Source organism: Ictalurus punctatus, chromosome 4 (genome assembly GCF_001660625.3).
Source record: "Ictalurus punctatus breed USDA103 chromosome 4, Coco_2.0, whole genome shotgun sequence".
Lineage (NCBI taxonomy): Eukaryota > Metazoa > Chordata > Actinopteri > Siluriformes > Ictaluridae > Ictalurus > Ictalurus punctatus.
This window is the reverse complement of record NC_071284.1, coordinates 1,166,363-1,187,500: the sequence shown is the minus strand read 5'-3', so window position 1 is coordinate 1,187,500 and position 21,138 is coordinate 1,166,363. Positions and strand designations below refer to the sequence as shown.

The window sequence follows — 21,138 nt, the reverse complement described above, 5'->3', positions numbered from 1 at the left end:
ACCGTAACTATAAATGGATAAAAAGTGCAACGTGTTATGTATAACAGCAACACACACACTGTTTTATTCCTTAGATCTTTCCTTGCTTTTTCTACTGGCACCTTGTCTTCAGTATTGTTTTCGTCCTGGTGGTAACAATCTCCAGAGGGCATGGCCGGGGTGGAGGGTTAATGATGTGAGGTACCACACAGTAATTTGTCATTTCTGTTTAATGCAAGACGTTAGCTTTCAATTTGAGACATTACTATTACTACATACCTAAGGGACTAAATAGTCAAGTAGATAGTGTACTATATATTATACGTCTAATATATATATATATATTCTTAGGTATGTAGTAATAGTAATGTCTCAATATACTTTACAATTTCTAGCAAGAATTGCACAAGTAGACTGTGAAGTGCAGTTTACAGAAACAGTGTCCTTCATCCTGTTCAGACATCCAAACATTATTAGTGGAGACCATTGGCAGGATGTTATTTGATCATACTTGGTATCAGTTCAGGGCAAATTATTCCCCCAGCTTGTTAAGAGGCAATCTTCCTTGATGTGGCACTGCTCGGTAAAATGTCAGTGTTCCCATTTGGCTTAATATCTTGAAAGGAAAAAAATACCAAATTAATTCATTTATTTATTTTCCCAATCTGCTCCTTGCACTTAAAACACCTGAGGCTCAGTGTTACTTGGTCTTACTGGCTTACCCACTGGTCCAAAACCTGACCAGATACACCAAATATTCAGCTTACCCACTGGTCCAAAACCTGACCAGATACACCAAACATTCAGCTTACCACTGGTCCAAAACCTGACCAGATACACCAAACATTCAGCTTACCACTGGTCCAAAACCTGACCAGATACACCAAACATTCAGCTTATCCACTGGTCCAAAACCTGACCAGATACACCAAACATTCAGCTTACCACTGGTCCAAAACCTGACCAGCTACACCAAATATTCAGCTTACCCACTGGTCCAAAAAAACCTGACCAGATACACCAAACATTCAGCTTACCACTGGTCCAAAACCTGACCAGATACACCAAATATTCAGCTTACCACTGGTCCAAAACCTGACCAGATACACCAAACATTCAGCTTACCACTGGTCCAAAACCTGACCAGATACACCAAACATTCAGCTTACCACTGGTCCAAAACCTGACCAGATACACCAAACATTCAGCTTATCCACTGGTCCAAAACCTGACCAGATACACCAAACATTCAGCTTACCACTGGTCCAAAACCTGACCAGCTACACCAAATATTCAGCGTACCCACTGGTCCCAAACCTGACCAGATACACCAAACATTCAGCTTACCACTGGAATAAGACCTACACATTTCTACACAAGCACCATTTTGGATCCGGAGAGGCCGCTGCGTGAACCTGGCGTGCCGCCATCTTGGATCCATCATTTATAATCATACAATTTAAGCTCCAATAAATGTTTCACAACAATGCAGGTTTCTTTGCATTTATAGTCATGCAAAACAGTTCCTTAAAGATTATCCAGCATTTAAAAAAAAACACATGTTCAAAAATTATTTTTGCTTCTTGATGTCTTATTGTGACCAAAAGGGGAAAGAAAACGAATATCCTTGAAAATCCTTCCATGTCTTGCAACCGGAGACTCCATGACGTCTCTCGCCGTAACTGCAGAAGCGCCCGTAGCTATTAGTCTTCTATTACCAGCCCTTGATTTACAGTGACTTGTTGAGAACCTCTCTCCTGAAAGATTACAGTTCAAGTTAAAGATCGTACGTACAGCGTGTTTATGTCTGCTACATGAATTGGCCTTCGGGAACATTACAGATAATCAGATTAAATTTTAAATTGAATCAAATTGAATTGCGTGCTTGCTTTGAGTGGATTCCTTAGTGCTGGAATTTTCACTATGGCCCAGGTAAAGTGTGCGTGTGTGTGTGTGTGTGTGTGTGTGTGTGTGTGTGTGTGTGTGTGGTTGCATATGTAAGCAAACCGATCAGCAGCACAGAATTCAAATTGTATTGGAAAAAGGCACAGCTGCTCCTGTGTTGGAACATTTTCACAGTTATTGTGTAGGGCAGAAGATCATCACCGAAACCTGTTACAAACGTGTCACTTTCTACAACAGCGACTCGGAGATTGCACGCGGTGACGGTTTCGTGGGGATACAAAATGGAAATAAGAGATGCTCGACACCAGAAAATGCCTTTAGGTCGAGCAGCTATAAACAGTCGTTCCCTCAGCAGCCTCTCTTTTTCTCTCTGTCTTGTGGAGTCAATAAGACAAAAATAAATAAATAAATAAAACAACGCACGGCTTGTCACGTAAATTCTTCTGTCCCGTAGACGTCAGAACGCTTAAAGTTACGACTTTACCTCCGACACTGGAGACTCCTTCAATAAATGGTGAAGAACCGCCTCCTTACACATCATAGATTACACACATTTTTAATAAAGTGAACGTGGAACATCCGCCGTACGTACAAGTCCGTGTGACGTTGCTATAGAAACAATAACGTATTAGAATCAGTGCACTACCACTACCACTACACTACCTTCAGAGCTGCTGTTCTAGAAAACGAATCAACCTTCTGACCAATCACAATCCGGAATTCAACAAAAACCTCAGAGGAATTGAATGAAGAGTGATTGCTTAATGAGATTTTACTTTAAGGTGTTTAATGTGAAATGATTTGCATATTCATGATCAGCGAACTGATATGGATGAACTGATGTAACTACATTTTTATTTTTAAATGTACTATGGTAATTGATCATTCTAGCATTATGATGTAGCTTCTGGTTAACACTTTCATTTCTTAACGCATCGGTGTTTGAGTGTAGAAAAACAAAGCATTATCTGGCACGAAATTTTGGTAGAACCCAGTCTGACCTTAGTGAAATAAAAATGAATAATGAATAATGAATCAGCCCGGCCTGTCTGGGCTTTAGGCGTGTTGTAACTTTTATGACTAAATGAAATGTAGACAGAATGGCAAGTGAATATCGACTGCTGCTAAATCGGGCACATTTGCTCTGACTACGAAAAGCCTGGACTCGTTGTCATTGTGCTGTATCCTCCATTCGGACCGGGGTAGAACAACATTTTATTTGCAGCGGGTCGCATCGCTGCTTTACAGCTCCACTGTCCCTGGTTCGGTCCACTGAATGGTTCTCTTATTGTTATTTCCTTTCTAAAAATGTTCAAGAAAATGACTCGTATCCAGTCCAGGTAACCTTCTGGCATCGCCCAGTGTTCCCGTTATACCGTAGGCTACACAGCCCTGATGATGGATGTAGAGGTTTCTTGGTTTCTCCTTCAAACACTAAGACAGACCGGGAATGTAAATACAGTAAAAAGGAATGGGTGGTTGGACCGACCTGGCTCAAAGAATCTTCATTTATTCAAACACGATTAATAAAAAGCATGCATGACTGGAGAGCGATCAGAGCAATTATCCGTCTTGTATGGCAGCTTGTCTGGGGATGAATACAAGACGCCTGTAGATACCAGGAAGTTGGATAAGTGCCAGGTTGAAAGCCCACCAGCTGGGAATAATTGTATATTTTGTCTGTTTATCTTCCCAGAATCAGCAGACAAAACCAGAACCACTGGCCTTCAGAGCATGAGTACAAATACCAGAGCACAAACATCCTCCTTTCTGTCTCTCTTCCTCTAATAACACGCCAAAAGTAATAAATGTGCACCCGGGGACTCACCCAGCCAGCGTTTACGCATCACACAGCCTGCATTGTCGAGCCACAAAATGGAAGCTGCTTTGTGTTGAATTCCACCGAGCTTTAGATTATATTATAGAGTATATCGTCATTGCCCTTTAACATGCTGTTCAGGAATTTCAAATCCAAAGGACGGCATCTTTAATAACGCCTCGATTTTTGTCATACTCCACACGCTGACATTTCACCAAACACCTGATATTTCACCATCTGTATAATGTCAAGAGAACTGAGTCCTGCCCTCGATCTGTTGCTATCTAGGTCAAGCTTCTGTGAAATGGAGGTTAAGTTGCTAACACACCCGACATCTCAAATCAGTTCTGAAGACCAGAAACAGTTTGCTCACAGCAAAAGCCTTCAGTAGGTATTAGAGACATTTATTCAGATTCCTTTCTTGATGCGTTTTCTATGAGAGCGGCTCTGACGGTAGCGCGGCTGCAAAACGCAGGTTTATATTAACGCGCTCGTTTTAATACGTTATCGTTTCTATGGCAACGGTTCGTTCACAGGGACGTGTACGGGACTAATGATTGAGAAATGTTTCTACATTTCTGCAGAAATATGATCCAAAACATCATCAGAAGTCCTCAAAGTAGATCAAGAGAACCCAATTAAACAAATGAGACAAAATGTTATACTCGGTCATTTATTTATTGAGGAAAATGATCAAATGTTACATATCTGAGAGGGGTAAAAGTATGTGCACCTCTGCTGTCAGTATGTTGTGTGACTCCTTGTGCAGTAATAACCGCAGATAAACGTTTGGGGTAAGTGTTGATCGGTCCCGCACGTCGGCTCGGAGGAGTTTTATCCCGTTCCTCAGTACAGAACAGCTTCAACTCTGGGATGTTGGTGGGTTTCCTCACACGAACTGCTGCTTCAGGTTCTCCCACAACGTCTCTACTGGATTAAATTCAGGACTTTGAGTCGGCCGTTCCAAAGCCGCATGACCCACTTCCTCTTGAGGTTCAGTTGGACAGATGTCCTGACATTTTCCTTTAGAAATCGGTGGGTGGAGTCCAAACTCTTTAGTGATGCTTTTGTGACCTTTTCCAGCCTGATGAGCTTCACCGACTCTTTATCTGAGGTCCTCGGAAATCTCCTTCGTTCGTGCCGTGATCCACTTCCACAAACACGTGTCGTGAAGATCAGACTCTGATAGATCCCTGTCCTTTAAATAAAACAGGACGCTCACTCATTCGCTCACTCATGGTCATCATCCCATTGACTGAAAACACCTGACTCTAATCTCACCTTCAAATTAAACTGCTAATCCTAGACGTTCACATACTTTTGCCACTCACTCACTCACAGATATGTCACATTTGATCATTTTCCTCAATAAATAAATGACCGGGTATAATATTTTTGTCTCATTTGTTTAATTGGGTTCTCTTTATCTCTTTTTAATACTCGTGGGGAAATCATATTTATGCAAATATATAGAAAATTCCAAAGGGTTCATAAACTTTCAAGCACCACTGGAGCTGCTCTAACGTAAGTGAGCACAGGAACTAACTTGACTCGCTGACATTCCACAACATTAAATATAACGATAAACTGAAGAAGGTATGACGTGTCGTTCTTCGATGATTCAGAATCGGAATTGCTGGCGAATTGCTGTGAGACAAGAGGAATAAAACACCCGGGGATGAACTGTAACAGGAAAACAATCGACTTCTGGGTGGTAACAGTAACGCCGCTTCATCACGCCACTTCAGCGCCAATTATTTTAATACCACAGCATGACACACAGCCTTTTACTCCATAAGTAACAAATGAATAATGACAAAATGACAAAATCGATTCAGGTTAAAGTCCGATTCAGATGTAAAAAAAAATTATGCTAAATAATATCAGGATAAATGATTTCTATATCAGTCATCCCCGATATCTGTGAGTACGTCATATGATATATTTGTCGGAGAACAAGCCTAGTTATATTCACTGTCTCTATAATCGGTTTAGAATACGGTTCCAGATTGATATCTAAAGCTAGCTCAGAGTCGTAGGCAAGAAGGAAACACGTCGTTGTGAAATGTTCTATCTGCTACTACTGATAACAAGAATTCACATGTTTTACATAGAGTTCTTATCTTTTATTTCTGTTACTGATATGGAAATAGAAAGACCAAAAATGACTACACAGATTAAAGATATGTCCATTTACACATGCACATGCTAATGCCCGCTTTACGCTAAGCAGGTCTGATGATTTTGCCCTGATTTATAGTCCGGCTCAGTCTGTGCTAGACTGCAGATATCTGTGGGAGTCAGAGTAAACAAAATCAATACATGTGCAAAGGGCACCGGCTCTGATTTCCTGCCTCTCAATCGAATTTTAGAGGAGTCAGATAGTCAGAGCATCAAACTTGTTTGATTTTCTCCAAGCAACTCTGTTTATAGTCAGAGAGTGTGCAGCCAATTAAAATGGGAGCGTGGGCGTAAATACAGGAAATGAATAAAATAAAGAGCAGACGAGCTCCTTAACAGATGAGCTCCTTAGCTTGATATCGAAAAAAGACGTGAAAGCCGTGAAAGAATGTTTATAATCTCAACGCTGCCGCGGCTGAAACTCTCAGCATGCTAGCTGCGTGATACTCGCTACGTAACGAGACCACTAATTGTTCCGATGTTATATTCGTACGAGTCCCATTTTAATCCAGCAACAAGTCACAATTCGAGTTCTGCGTGCGCCGTAGATCCGTACGCACCTTTTTTTCCTCCAAATTTCCTGATCCAAATTGGGGCTGGATTAAGCAGACTGTGCGATCGCGCGTGTTCTCCGTATCAGCTTCTACGATAAAGATCCTCTAACGATAGATCTGGGATTAAAGGTAATTACTTTCTTACGTTCTACTCAATCAGCGTGATCCGGAAATCGGCTTGTGCAGAAAACGAGCTCACATGAACACACACGTTCTTCAGACTGACCTTGAGGTAATAAGGAGATTTTTCTGTCCTGTGAGAATGCTGTCACCACGCGCCGTCCTCCCATTGGTGGGTTTTTGTTGGCGAGCGTTGCAGCAGTCGCTCGCACTCTGAGACTTCACACTGATAGAACCGTGTTGTCGGCTCTGTGAGCACCAAGACCACCGATCTCAACTCACGACCCAAGTATTCCGAACACCGTGCGATTTTTGTCCATGAAAGCAATCGTAAGTCGATGTGAAGCTAGCGTAAGCTAACAGCAGACAGTGTTTGGTTGCTAGCATCGATCGGAGCCGATATAAATAAAAGCACGACTCTCAGAGGTCAGGTTTTTAAGCTTGTGTTATATTCCTTACTGTCTATGGAGTAAAAATACAGACCATTATAAATCTGAATCCTTTGGGGAAAGCTCAGCTCTGTGAGTTGTTTAGCACAAACCAGAGGGCTATCTGCTGTGATGTATAGCATGTAGCTTCTCCAGTCTCTCCGTAGTCTTGGGCTCAACGCTGAGCAATGCATACCATCAATTTCTCAGTGTGGCTCCATGCAAGCGGCAATTAAAACATAATCACTTCGTTCAAAGTAAATAATCCTCACCAAACGCCGTTGTGTTTCTGTAGTAAAAGAATTCACGATGTGATGGTGTGATGAAGCAGAAGTACTGTTGTTTTATTCATCCTATGCCACAGCAATTTCCAACCGTTACCATTTTTTTTTCTAATCATTTAAAGAATGACCATACTCTTATTTATCTGTTTATAGTTACACTTAAAGTTCCACGAATCCTGTTAGTTCCTGTTCTCACTTACAACCCCAGTTCCAAAAAAAGTTGGGACGCTGTGTAAAATGTAAATGAGAACAGAATGCAAAGCTTTGCAAATCTCATAAACCCGTATGTTATTCACAATAGAGAGACTCCGCCTCTCTGAGATCCTCTTTTTATACCTAATCATCCGACTGACCTGCTGCCTATTAACCTCCAGCTGTGTCTTACTCATCCAGCCTTTCGTTGCCCCGTCCCAACTTTTTAGCGACGTTTTGCGGCATCGGATTTAAAACGCCCTTATTCTCTTCCCTGAAAACTGCACATTTCCTCAGTTTAAACATTTGATACGTTTTCTACGTTGTATTGCGAATAACATACGGGTTTATGCGATTTGCAAGTCCCTGCGTTCTGTTTTTATTTACAGTTTACACAGCGTCCCAACTTTTTTGGAATCGGGGTTGTATGTCATCGCAGCTATAGTCATTCCCTCACCGGCTTCTCTTTTTTCCCTCTCTCTCGGAGTCGATCAGTTAAAATAACACAGCTTGTCATGTCGTGTGAAGTGCTGGCAGTGGAGACTCCTTCCATAAATGTCCACTAGAAACATAACGTATTAGAACGAGCGCGTTAAGATGAACCTGCGCTACTGTCAGAGCCGCTGTTATAGAACACCTTCTGACCAATCACAGTCCAGAATCCAACAGCGCTGTGGTGTAATGCTCATTATTATATAACTGCTGTACAATTATTATAAATAGATATCATTATTTTCATACCTTTGTTTGTGACTCAGCTCCAGAATCCTCTGTACGTCCTTTTTGGGCACTGAGTCATCATTCTTCATTGACTGAAATCAGAAGAAAAGATTTTTATTATATTTTTCTGACTGAATGTGTGTCTTTTGTTTGTTATTTGCTGCTGTTGATGGAGAGAAATATGACTGATTTCTAGTGTAATCATCTCCTTTGTTATAATGTCGTGTTCTGCGTCATCTGTAATGAAATGAGGGAAAGTTCATTAAATTAATAATTAGACTCGGCGGAAACTGAACGGAGGAATTAAAGACCGCGCGCAATAACCAAAACTGTTGTGCAGATTTAATTTAATTACAAATGAAATTACAAATCTTTTGTACTGCCACACTTTTAATGAAAGTGACCGATTATTGTGTTCTGTGGTTGATATACAGCGGCCTCCGCTGATATTTTGCACCCTGGGTAAATAAGAGCAAAGAAGGCTGTGAAAAATTGTCTTTATTGTTTAACTTTTTGAACTTTTGTTTAAAAAAATTCACAAAAACACTCAATATGATGATATCAATCATTTACAAACACACCACGTACATATATATATATATATTTGTGAAGTATAGATGTGCAACAATTATTAGCATGTTGGAAACCTTTAAAGTTTCAGCTTTGTTTCTCGCGCTGACACTGGAGACTCCTTCCATAAACGTTAGATAAACACATTTCTCCTTACACATCAAAGATCACACATTTTTAAATCCAGGTTTAAATTTATTACCGACGGAGCGTCCGCTGTACACGTCCCTGTGAACGAGCCGTCGCTATAGAAACGATAACGTATCAGAACGAGAGCGTTCATATAAACCTGCGCTACTGTCAGAGCCGCTGTTATAGAAAACTCATCAACACCTCCTGACCCGATCACAGTCCAGAACTCGGCATTTTGGGAAAGAGGAACCGTACGATTTTATCGAAACAGCTCCATCATGAGTGAGATACGGTCCACGATGGGAAAAAAAATCGTCTCGTTTTGAACAGTAACATCAGCGGAGTCCTCGCTCGGGATCCGGATCGAGACGGACGTGTCATTTCATCGTGTCTTAAAGGGAAGCTGAGGCGAAAGGAATCCGAGCAATCAGAGCTCAGTCCACAGCTCCACCGTGCCGGTGTTACAGGCCCCATCAGGCAAGGTTTAATGATAATAAGCCAGACTCGGGCTCGATCTCATCATAAAAAATAAACAGGAAGGACACGGAAGCAGCTAGAGAAAGGTCACGTGTGCATAATCTATCCGAATTAAAAGGTTACGGTTGATCCTCGTCGTTTTACAGCAGATCCAGCAGGACGGAGATCTCACCATCTCACACCGCCGCAGAATTATATAGCACTTTGGCAGAGGTCCCAGAAAAAACACACTAAACACACTCGAGGCTTCTCAAGCCCGACGAAGATTCCCGAGAGATTCGGTGACTCAGGAGAAAGAACCGAAGCTTCATGCTGTAACACGAACAGAAGCTCTGACTAGACATCGGCAAACATGGCTGAAGTGCCATGCCAAACCCTTTTACCACTTCCGAATGCTCTGCCAATTAAAACTGAATTCCAAAGAAAAAAGCGCGTGAATCACCGTTCGCCTCCATTAACATTTATCCATTATGGGAACGAAATGACGAGGAGCAACGAGGTCACGTCAGCAAACGAGCACCAGACGAACGTACTCGCTTCCAAACGAATCGCATTTATTCATTTCCAAAGCTGCCTCTTTACACGTCAAATGTCCTTTAATTTTTTAGCCTCGATTTCTTTCTTATTCTAATTTTCATATTCACAGCCTGGTGGAGGAAGAGGTGTTGCAGTTATTTTATTATAATAATCGAGGTGTCACACAAAAAACCTAGTCGTGAACTCAAGACGTTTCTTTATACTGACATGACATACGCAGCCACAGAGAAATAACTCTACTCCACTCCGATGATTCTGTTCATTCGTATTTACCGACCCCAGACAAACAAAACTCCTGTGTGAATTCGCCAGTTTTATCTCGAAGCCGGTTGTTTCTCTAGATAAAGCTTTTACTGCTGGAGTCTTTAATTGCTACTAAGCTGATACTAACATACGGATTAAATATAGACAACATAGTCGCATTTCCACAGCTCTCTCAGATCACACATCTCGTTTAAAACGTGTCTTAATCACAATAATTGCACCTCGCCACGCTGCCACGTCAAAGGTACATTCACGTCAGCTACTGCACCGAGTTTTACCAATAACCTTCCCCGAGTTATCAACTATGATCGGATCACCGTCTCGTCTCAAAGAACTCGATCAGACGACCGAATGCTTAGACTCAACGTTCCGCTACACGCTAGATAAGCTAGCTCCACTTATAATAAGAAAAAATGATTAGCGAGAAAAAGCTAGCACCCGGGTATAACCATCACACACACACACCTTAAAACAGACCACTCGACAGGTAGAAGGAAAATGGCGTCAGACTAAATTGGTAGCGTTTCAAACAGTACGGAGGGAGAACTGTAGATCCCTTCCCTACATGTTTCTTCAAACAGATTATTCCAGAAGTAATCACGCCCCTTCTGAAAATAATCACTTCTTCCCTTAGCACTGGCTGTGTACATAAATCATTTAAACTAGCAGTTATTATTATAAACCCCTCATTTAAAAACCTGACCTCGACCCCTCTCAACTGTCTAGGTATAGATCTATATCAATTCTTGAAAAAAAAAAAAAACTATTCACAAAAAGCTTGAGTAAATAAATATGTCTTCAGCCTGGACTTAAACACTGAGACTGTGTCTGAGTCCCGAACACTAATTGGAAGACTGTTCCATAACTGTGGGGCTCTATAAGAGAAAGCTCTCCCCCCTGCTTTAGCCTTCACTATTCCAGGTACCAACAAATATCCTGCACCTTTTGATGGAAGCAGGTGGCAGATCTTAAAAGACCAAAAGTTCGCTCAGGTACTGTGGCGCGAGAGCGTTTAGTGCTTTATAGGTCAATAATAGTATTTTATAATCAGTGTGAGATTTCACTGGGAGTCAATGCAGTGTGGATAATATCGGGGTGATGTGTCGTATCTTCTGGTTCTAGTTAGGACTCTAGCAGCTGCATTCTGGACTAACTGGAGTTTGTTTATGCTCCTACTGGAACATCCAGACAGTAAGGCATTACAGTAATCTAGTCTAGAGGTGACGAATGCATGAACTAATATTTCTGCATCATGTAGTGACAATATGTTTCTTACCTTAGAAATATTTCTGAGATGAAAGAAGACTATCCTAGTAATATTATGTACATGAGCATCAGATGAAAGACTGGAGTCAATAATCACTCCAAGGTCTTTAACTGCTGCACATGACGAAACAGAAAGAACATCCAGAGTTACTGTGAGATCAGAAAACTGCTGAATTCTCTCCTTTTATACTGTAGTCTCACTCTCGCATAAATTCGAACACCTGAATGATAGGGTGCGTGTTATATGAATGTCCGTGAGGGTGAATCGGGGCGTGTTATATGCATACGAGATGTAACAAAAGGGTGAGTGGGCGGAGCTTGTGTCTATGCAGCTGAAGCTGATTCGTAAATTTTGATTTGAATTCCATCTACACTCGTTTCTACGTAGCTTTGATACGAGCCAGCGTGACGTTTGCTCTCACCTGCAGGTTGCCCTTTATGCTGTCCAGCTCCTTCGACGTTTTGGAGAGCTGTCGTAAAATCCCCGTTCTCTCTGTGAAGGCCTCTTTCAGCTTCTTCTCCAGCACTTCATAGCTACAGAGAAAAAGAAAAGCAGAAACATTTTTACTTTTTCACGTGTGTGTGTGTGGCCTCACTGTACTCTGTCAGGGTGTAGAAACTTTTGCGCATCATGTAGAGAGAAAATCAAATGGCATATATAAAATAAAATTTTATATTTTATATATTTTTTAAATATTATGTGTTTATTTTATACATATATAAAATAAACACATAATTAACAAATTAAACACATTCTTATATACAATATGTGATATATATGTAAATAATAGTAAATTATACATAATACAATGTAATATAATAGTATATAATATAAAGAATAATATAAATAACCACCCTTTCATGCATACAATTATTCTTTTTATAATAAAGTATATAATTATTATTTTTTTTAAGTGAATTGTAATTTAAATGATTTCAAATTTAATTATTGCTCTATGTGTTTTATCATTAAATTCGCACGACATGTGGATTATATATTTTATAAACGAAATAGATTATCCACGTGTAGGAATATCATAGACAAAATATTACAACTCAAATTTCTGAATTGTTAACATTCAAGTCTAAAATGCTTAATGCTGATGACCAAAATTGTACGTAATAACATACAAATAATAAATATAGGTAATAAAATATATCAGTGAAGTGTACACAGTTTAGGACAGCTGACACTAGAGACTCCTTCCATAAACGTGAGAGAAAACTTTACCATATCAACGATTCGCCATATCAAGCATCCGCCGCCCTCTGATACAAGTCCCTGTGAACGAGCCGTTACTATAGAAACGGTAACGGATGAGGACGAGCGCGTTAATATAAACCCGTGATTTACAGCTGCGGGAAATGAAACGTCATCACAATGACTTTTATGAGTTTTAAAACTTTTAGAGTAGATGGATTCTCCTTTTGGAGAAATAAACGTGCGATTAAAACCTGCCGTCTGTCTCACACACCACAGAGAGAACGCAGATGTTAGCTGCTGTTTCTGCATTTCATTTCCACGACCAAACAGGGGGGGAAAAAAATCAGACTCCTGAGATATGATGTGAAAGTTTACTTTTAATGAAATGAGAAAAAAAATTCCTTTACGCATGATATTTATTCACACAGAAGGCAAACACACAGGCTGGAAAGAAAGAAAGAAAGAAAGAAAGAAAGAAAGAAAGAAAGAAAGAAAGAAAGACAGAAAGAAAGACAGAAGGAAAGAAAGCATCCAGAAATCCAGCGAGTGCACACTGCTGTTAAATATTATCATCTCAATGTACAATAATAGGTTACTGTACAGTAAGATATATAAGATATATAGTATAAGTGCAATAACATTTTTTACAGGATGACAGTGATTGTAAACTACTGTAAAAACATCGACACTACAATTTTACAGCTGTACTGCTGTTCCAGTTAATCCCTTTATTTCTATGTATATGTTTATATTTTCCCCCGTATTTTATTTCTTTTATTATTCCTCTTCGTCCTTTGCTCTACTTTTTCAGCGCTTCAGCGTTTAATTTCTTTTCTGTTGAATTTGAACACGGGTTCAGACTTGACTTGCATTTTCATTTTCTGTGTATTTCATTTTATCTGTGAAGCGCTTTGAATCGCCTCGCGTATGAAACATACTTATTTTTGCACCTATAATTTGGTGTATAAAACTTATAAACTATACACTAAATACATTTTCACACACACACACACACACACACACACACACACACACACACACACACACACACACAATAAAATCAATAAGAAACTGATAAAATAAGAAAAATAAGACGGGTACACAACCTGTAATAAATAAATAAATGAATGAATGAATGAATGAATAAATAAATAAATAAATATCCAACCAGGGAGCTTGTGCACTATACGGATAACGTATTTAAAAACATATCAGCTTAGCTAGTGAATACGATCAGCCTGGATAGACTAACATTACGTAGCTGTCTTTTTAATTATAAAGAAATGATTGAAAATTTTAGCACCTAGTCCTATAGTAAAAGTTCATCTAAGCGAAGGCTACTGTATATTACAACTTTATTACCATGTTATTACAGTAATAAGATCCTTTAATGCGGTACACACTGTAGTCCTGTAAATAATATTAAACTAGAAACCACATTTGAAGTATTTTACTGCTTTAAACAAAGCATTTTACATACTGTTTTAAATATATATATATATATATATATATATATATATATATATATATATATATATATATATATATATATATATATATATGAATGATAGAATGTGTAGTGATATAATGAGTGTATGGATCGGATCAAAGATGGAAGACTGATTCATATGCAATACAATTTTCTCTTTGTAGTCTCAAAGTATCAATTATGTACAGGACATCAAAGACACATAAAGGGTCAGTAATTAATGAGGCATATTTGTAAGAATTTTACTTAATCAGCATGCATAAGTAGCGTATGTTTAATTCATAGCGCTGCTACATATTTCTACTTCCTGCCAATAAACAGCACCAAATATTAATAGGAACTGATTTTGCTCCCTGAACAAGGACGCGTGTCCGGCATTATCCGAACGACGGGGTCGATCCGTGGCACGGCCCTGATTGTGAAAACGACTCAATAGATGGTAGACGTTAGAGGTGACGTCGTGTCACGGGTCACGGGTTTAAAGCGCTGCCTGTGTTTAACAGTGCTGTGATCTCTCATGTCACGGCAAAGACGAGAAATGTGGTTTAATAAGAGCTGCCGTGTCAGGAAGTCACGCTTGTTAGCATATCCTGCCAGTATTTTATAACACTATTATATCACAGCGCTGTCAAATTCTCATTTCTGTTTGTTCAGTACTCGCGCTAACGTCGTTATTGTTTCTAAAGCAGATTTCTTTAAAACGTTCATTTGTTGAGAGGGTGAAGTTTCCCGTAAGAAGAAACGTGTTCATGGGACATGTATGGAAGGAGTCTCCAGTGTCAGAGGTACAGCTGTAAATTTAGGACTTTACGCTTCTTCGTCAGTTCTTGCTAGCATGACATGCTGCATTTTTTTGTCTTATTAACTTCAAGAGAAATTGATGTTCAGCGTGGAAAAGTGGAAGACTGTAAAAATAATTTTTAAAAAAAGCCAGTGACTGAGTAGGTTTTCTTTAAACGCTCAGGGTTAAAAATAAAATAAAACATATCTTTTTTTTTTAAATGACGCAATTCTATGCATATTCGTTTCTAAGTGCTTTTTCTATCAGGAGGCTGAGTGAGGACGTGAGTAAGGAAGTCACTTCAGTTTTTAATTCTGATTATATCACACATCACCTTCGTCGTATGATATAGCCCCGCCCACCTCAGGCCGACCAGAAGAAAATGACAGAACACAAACAAAAGAACTAAGGAACTAGTTACGGATGTAACTAGTGCATGTCATATCTACAGGGATGAAGGATAAAGCGACGAAGCAAAAAAACAGAGAAAAAGGTGTAATACGCTTGATGTAAATTGCGACATTTCTCAATATATATATATATATATGCATAAAATAATGTTCTCCTGATGTGGGCTGTGTCATGTCTGCTCCTGGCTCTCACAGCTGTATATTATGCGCAGAGCAGCATGCGGTCGTGTTTATATCGAGCTCATGGATCATCAGGACCGATGGGGTTTCCAGCAGAGAATTGGCAGCTCGCTTACATACGGTCGTTCCTCAGACGTAAACAAAATGTGTCACAGCTCATTCTCAGAAATGTGTTATTTAATAATAAAGACGCTATAGGTGTAAGCTTTCCTATGAAAGGATTGTGATAGAACCACGAATGTCAGTTACATTATTCCGTGGCATGGTCAGTCCACCAGGTTTAGTTTAGTTAGTGTTTACAGTGGTGTAGGTTTAAATGCACACGCTATTTTAACCCGAAAGTATAAAACACGACAGAACGTCCTATTGAGACTTTTTTTTTTTTATCCATTTATAGTTACATTTAATGTCACGGAACATCAATCGCAGCTATAAACAGTCGTTCCCTGAAAAACCGCCAAGTAGCGTAAACTCGTCTGTGCTGAAGATGTGGAAAACGTGACGTCACAGCGTTAGCTCTGACCGTCACAAAGCGCTAACACTGGAGACTCCTTCCTTACACGTTACATAACATCTCACGTATCACCGATCACGCACACTGTTTAGATTTTAAAGTCATGTGGCGCGTCCGCTGTTCACGTCCCTGTGATTGAGCTGTTACTATAGAAATGATGAGGACAGTCGTGATATTTTGAGAATAAAGTCAGAATTCTGAGAATAAACTCGTAGTCATATGAGAATAAAGCCTTCACTTTTTGATAATAAAGTCATAATTTTGACGTGAACGTGTTTGGAGTGACGTAGCGGACAAGCAGGTCTGCGCCAGTCAACTTAGATTAGTTTAACGGTTAGACCACTGCGGTGAAGTCGGATTAATAAATAAAGTTTATTTAATAAATAAACACACAAAAATGACAAATCGTGTATTTCCGTGCTCTGGTGTGGACAGAAATAAAATACACCTGGATATATTTTTTAATACACATTTTGAACTTTTTGTGTGTTTATTTACTGAGAAATAGAAGAGCGAAGCTTGAATCTGCGGATGTCCAATCTGAAAGCAACTTTACCGCCGTGTAATTTCGACTTTATTCTCAAAATATTACGCGTTTAATCTCACAATGCTACGGATTTTTTCTCATAATTTTGCTTATTCTCATAATATTTCGCGTTTAATCTCACAATGCTACGACTTCATTCTCATAATTTTGCCTTATTCTCATAATATTACGACTTTATTCTCGTAATCTTAATTTATTCATGTTTTTTTTCTATCTTACATATGAGTATAGATCTAACAAAAAAAGAAAAAGTAAATATCAACTATTAAAGCTCAGTGGGTGGGGATTTTTATCTCCATCGTAGGCAGTTTTATCCTCTGTGCAATGCTCAATTATGTATTATTTTCTGGAAGCTGGCTTCAGTGTAATTACGCGTTGGAAAAAATTCAGGCAACTGCTGTTCAGTGCACAATGTGATTTTTTTTCTCCCATTTTCCACAGCTACGCATGCTGCTCTGTCAAAAATGGACCCATAAATTGTTTGCTTGCTTACGTTTTACCCACCGAGGATGTGGATGTGTTTTGTCACCAGAGGTGAATATACGATATGGAGAGCTGTATTGCCCAGTTGGAGAAAGGTCACAAAACATACATTTCGAGTCTGAGTTACAGCCCCGAGCACTGTGTGCATCGGATAAACTATAGCAGGTGCAGTACCCGATGATCACCTTTGGGAAAGGGGAAGAAAAACTATAGATATGACAGCAATAAATATCTCCTTTCTTTTTACTGTTTTTGCTGCCACTGAATATTGGCAGTATATTTCCTCAGTGTCTGGAATGACACTGTATACTTTCTATATATTTTTAATAGGAACAGCTGCACGCATACCCGTTCATGCAATCGGCCAATCATGTGACAGCGGCACAATGCATAAAGCCATGCAGATACAGATCATCAAACACGTGTCCACATCAAACATCAGAACAGCGATGTGATCTGGCAACCCGTGTGTCAACGCAAACTCGGCACACAAAGCAAAAGAGGCTCAGATAAGTCTGGGAGAACGTTTAATCGACTTAGGTCAGAGTAGCGGGAAGCGTCCGAGGAGTTTTGGATGCCTGCATTGAGGGAAGGAGTTGTACTTGCAGATGTACGTGGGAGAATTTGTGTTACAGTGTGAAAGAAAGCAGCATTAGTCTAGCACAGTCAAGCACTCGAACAGCACATCGACTTTCTCTTGCTATCGAGCATGCAGCTCTCTCATGTTTCCCTGTTAGCCATGGATGCACAATGTAATTATCACCCTGAAGCCATGGGGGATTGGATTTGCCCTGCCTCGAAGGCACATGCATTTTTTATTGTTGTAGAAACTATTCACGATGCTCTCGGAGTCACCGGACAGTGCCACTGGGATGCTATTTGTGTCCCCTTGATATTATATGTACAGATGTGCATGTAAAGTCAACGTGGAAGACGTATTAAAGTAGCTCAGAGCTTTTGCTAACTCTAAATGGCTGGAGTTTCTCATTGGAGGAGTGTTTTACTAACTCGGGGCTCTCCGATGCCGGAGTGTTGCTAGCTCAAACCGACGGAGAATTCTGCCTTTATACACCGTCTCCATCAGTTAGAGTCAGTAATACCATTTATCTACCACGTGTCAGACGTCTCCTTGTGATGACCCTGCAGCTCTCCATCACCGTTAACCCTGCTACGCAAAAACGTTTGGCGTAACTTCTAAAACACTCGCCAGCTTGTCATATAGGACATGCACGGGTAAAGGCGGTGGTGAGAAATCCTCCACAGCTGGACAAAGGCTAAGCTAAGTTAAGCTCTTCGTTGTCAGTTTATTTGTAAGGATCACAAGGGTTAAATGGCACTGCAATCATGGAATAGCCAAATAACCGCAAACGTCTTTGCTATGCAGGAGAACAGGAAATAAATACAAGATTGAAAAACACAAATCTCTTGCCGGGCAGCAGTGAGATCACAAATGCACACAGCTTAAAAGCCTCACAAATCACATGCATTTGTTGCAATGCAATCAATCAGTGGGAAAATGATGATAAACGATATACATTTAAAAATTACCTCAGCCTGTCCGAATGCAGTGCGCCATGTACTGTACACCCGCTAATAGCTTCGAACTCAGAGTGCACATTTTAAAAGCCACGTTCTGATTTGTATGTTATAAATAATATATCATTTGCTGCCTGTAAAAAGCTTGCAACGCAACTCAGTGGCCAATCCGATATCCTTAATATTGCCGTGTAGCTACATCGTTTTAGCGTCTTAAAAAATGCGTAATTAATGAGATCGTTAATGACGATCACACAAGAAAGTTATTATTTATATTTATCAAGTATTACTTATATCGCTTTGCGCTTCGGTGACCTTCTTGAAAGCGTGATCTTGTTCAATCTTGTGTGAATGAAGTCTTAAAAAAAAAAAAAAAAAAATGAAATAAATCTCCAAACACCGATCCAACACCCTGACTGTTCACGTTCCATATGACTCGGTTTGGTCACAATCTTCTGAACTCGGGTAGCAGCGATGGATTCATTCACAGACTCTCATTGTAATTGTGTCACATGGATTCCCAGCATGAAGAGACAGGAGGGAACATTAAAAATCAATTGCTTTCCATTAGCCAGAGATACCTGTATTGACTGGTGCTGTCCAGATGAAAGCATGAGAACAGACGGGGCAAGCCAGGCAAAATAACGACCTTTTGCAGTTAAAAAAGAAAAGACAAAAAGAAAAGAAAAATCCCTGCAGAATGTTTTTGACAGCTAAACCCGATTTACTGAAACACAGCAATGTGGATGTGTTCATTAAGGTGTTCCAGCAGATTGCTCTCATTCGATAAAACAGCAAAAACACTTAGATCCAGATTCTCCTTACATCTCCTGCTTCAATGCTTTTTTAAGCCTCACTATTAACGGGGAAAATTAAAACCATTGCGATTAATCTGATACGTTTGTGTACGTTTGTTTCACCATTAAGGCACATACACATTCTTACCGTGCGCTCACGTGGACTCGGCTGACTCGGCTGAAATGATCGATTCTGAAACTGAGAGTGCACAGCATGGAAGTTCGTGTCCGTCAACAGAATCTACATTAAAATAGCTCAACTGTCTGCCTGGGATTGGACAGAGAGGTGCGGCTATTGTGTAAGTGTAAGTGCGCTCTTCCACACAAACCAAATCGGCTCCTTACAGTCAAACATCAGCGGCCGATGGTGTCAGCAGAACCTAGTTATTTTCTTCAACTGCAGGTCTACAGTATTGTTAAAGGATTTCATCGTAAAGCTTTTATAGGGACCATTTAATAAATTGTAACAAATCATAATCGTTAAAAGACTGCTGAAATCAGTCTAAAACTGGCTTTAAACAACTCCACAGCTCTTACCAAGTCGAACTGAATCCACTTGATGAAGACTTGTGCTTAAGTGAAGAACTGTAATCCTAATCATGCACACTACCCTCTCTAGCTTCTCAAGCAAGGAGCACACTCTATCTCCCGTAGCTGCGGTCGGTGTTCGGTGTCATCATCTGCTATTTTACTCAAAGCCTCTTATAATTCACAGAGGGGTCCTTGGTCTGAATATATTTGTTTACATGTGTACCAGGACCATCTGGGAGTGTTTTACATGGCCACTGAGAATTAGAACAAACGTTGAATAACAATTAGGCCGAAAAAAATGTTAAAAAAAAATAAATAAAAAGAGCAGCCGGTCTCTGTACAAGAGTCACTGCGTAACCCCATAATGTCAAGCAAATGAGTAGCATGTAAAAAACGTACCCTTGTCCCCCTGTAGACTCCATCGTTGTATCACTGACCCCTACAGTTTCAAGACGTATGCCTGAGAGGATGCTTGGCTCGTTGAATCGAGTAGAGTTTGTTTCTTTCTGGACCTGCAGAAGCTATGATTTTTCTCTCTACTATACTATCCTTTGGACCTTTTGCCAAATTTTCCAAGTGCTGCTCAAGAAAATGCTTCAAATATTTGGCATAATGAGGGGATGGCCAGTAACTCAGTCTGAGCCCTGAATACACACCTAGCAGAAATTCATTCTTTCATTCGTCTTTAGTAAACGCATTATCCTGGTCATGGTGGTCGTGGATCCAGAGCTTATCCCAAGGAACACTAGGTGCAAGGCCGGGATACTCCCTGGATGGGATGTCAGTCCATCACAAACCACTATGCAAACACTCAGATTCACTGATGTGTAGCCACCTTGCAACTAGGTGTGAAAGCAAAGAGACCGGAAGGTCCTGGTAAACACATGGCTAATATCATGGGCTGCTCATCAACTTTAAAAAACAAACAAACAAACAAGCAAAAAAAGGTTCTGCAAGATATGTACAATATGTAGAAGTTGTTTGTGCTCCAGGAAGCTGTGCTGTCTTCATATCCAGGGTCATCAATACCAGTCCTGGAGTGATTTGTGCAAGAAGCTGCTTATGTCCATACACAGCCTCATCACAACCAGCTGTTAAGACCTGAAATTAAAGAAACTTGCTCTTCTATTCTCGCCGTCTACCCGCTCTCTCAGGAGGTCATATCCTCACATGGTTTTTCATGCCACTGCTATGCTGATGACACTCAACTCATTGCTCCGATCCTTCCTCGGGTTTCC

At 40.0% G+C, this 21,138-nt stretch overlaps 1 protein-coding gene across 2 annotated transcripts in view; it reads right to left on the bottom strand.

The window, feature by feature from the left end:
- Nucleotides 1–21,138, bottom strand: part of luzp2 (leucine zipper protein 2) — a 100,113-nt gene that overhangs the window by 22,807 nt on the left and 56,168 nt on the right. For both annotated transcript variants that reach the window (XM_047152513.2, XM_047152512.2), the window contains exons 2-3: nt 11,851–11,962; nt 8,204–8,274 (exon numbers count right to left, since the gene is read on the bottom strand). In XM_047152513.2, coding sequence (XP_047008469.2) covers nt 8,204–8,274; nt 11,851–11,962 — 183 coding nt within the window. The remainder of the gene's footprint in view (nt 1–8,203; nt 8,275–11,850; nt 11,963–21,138) is intronic.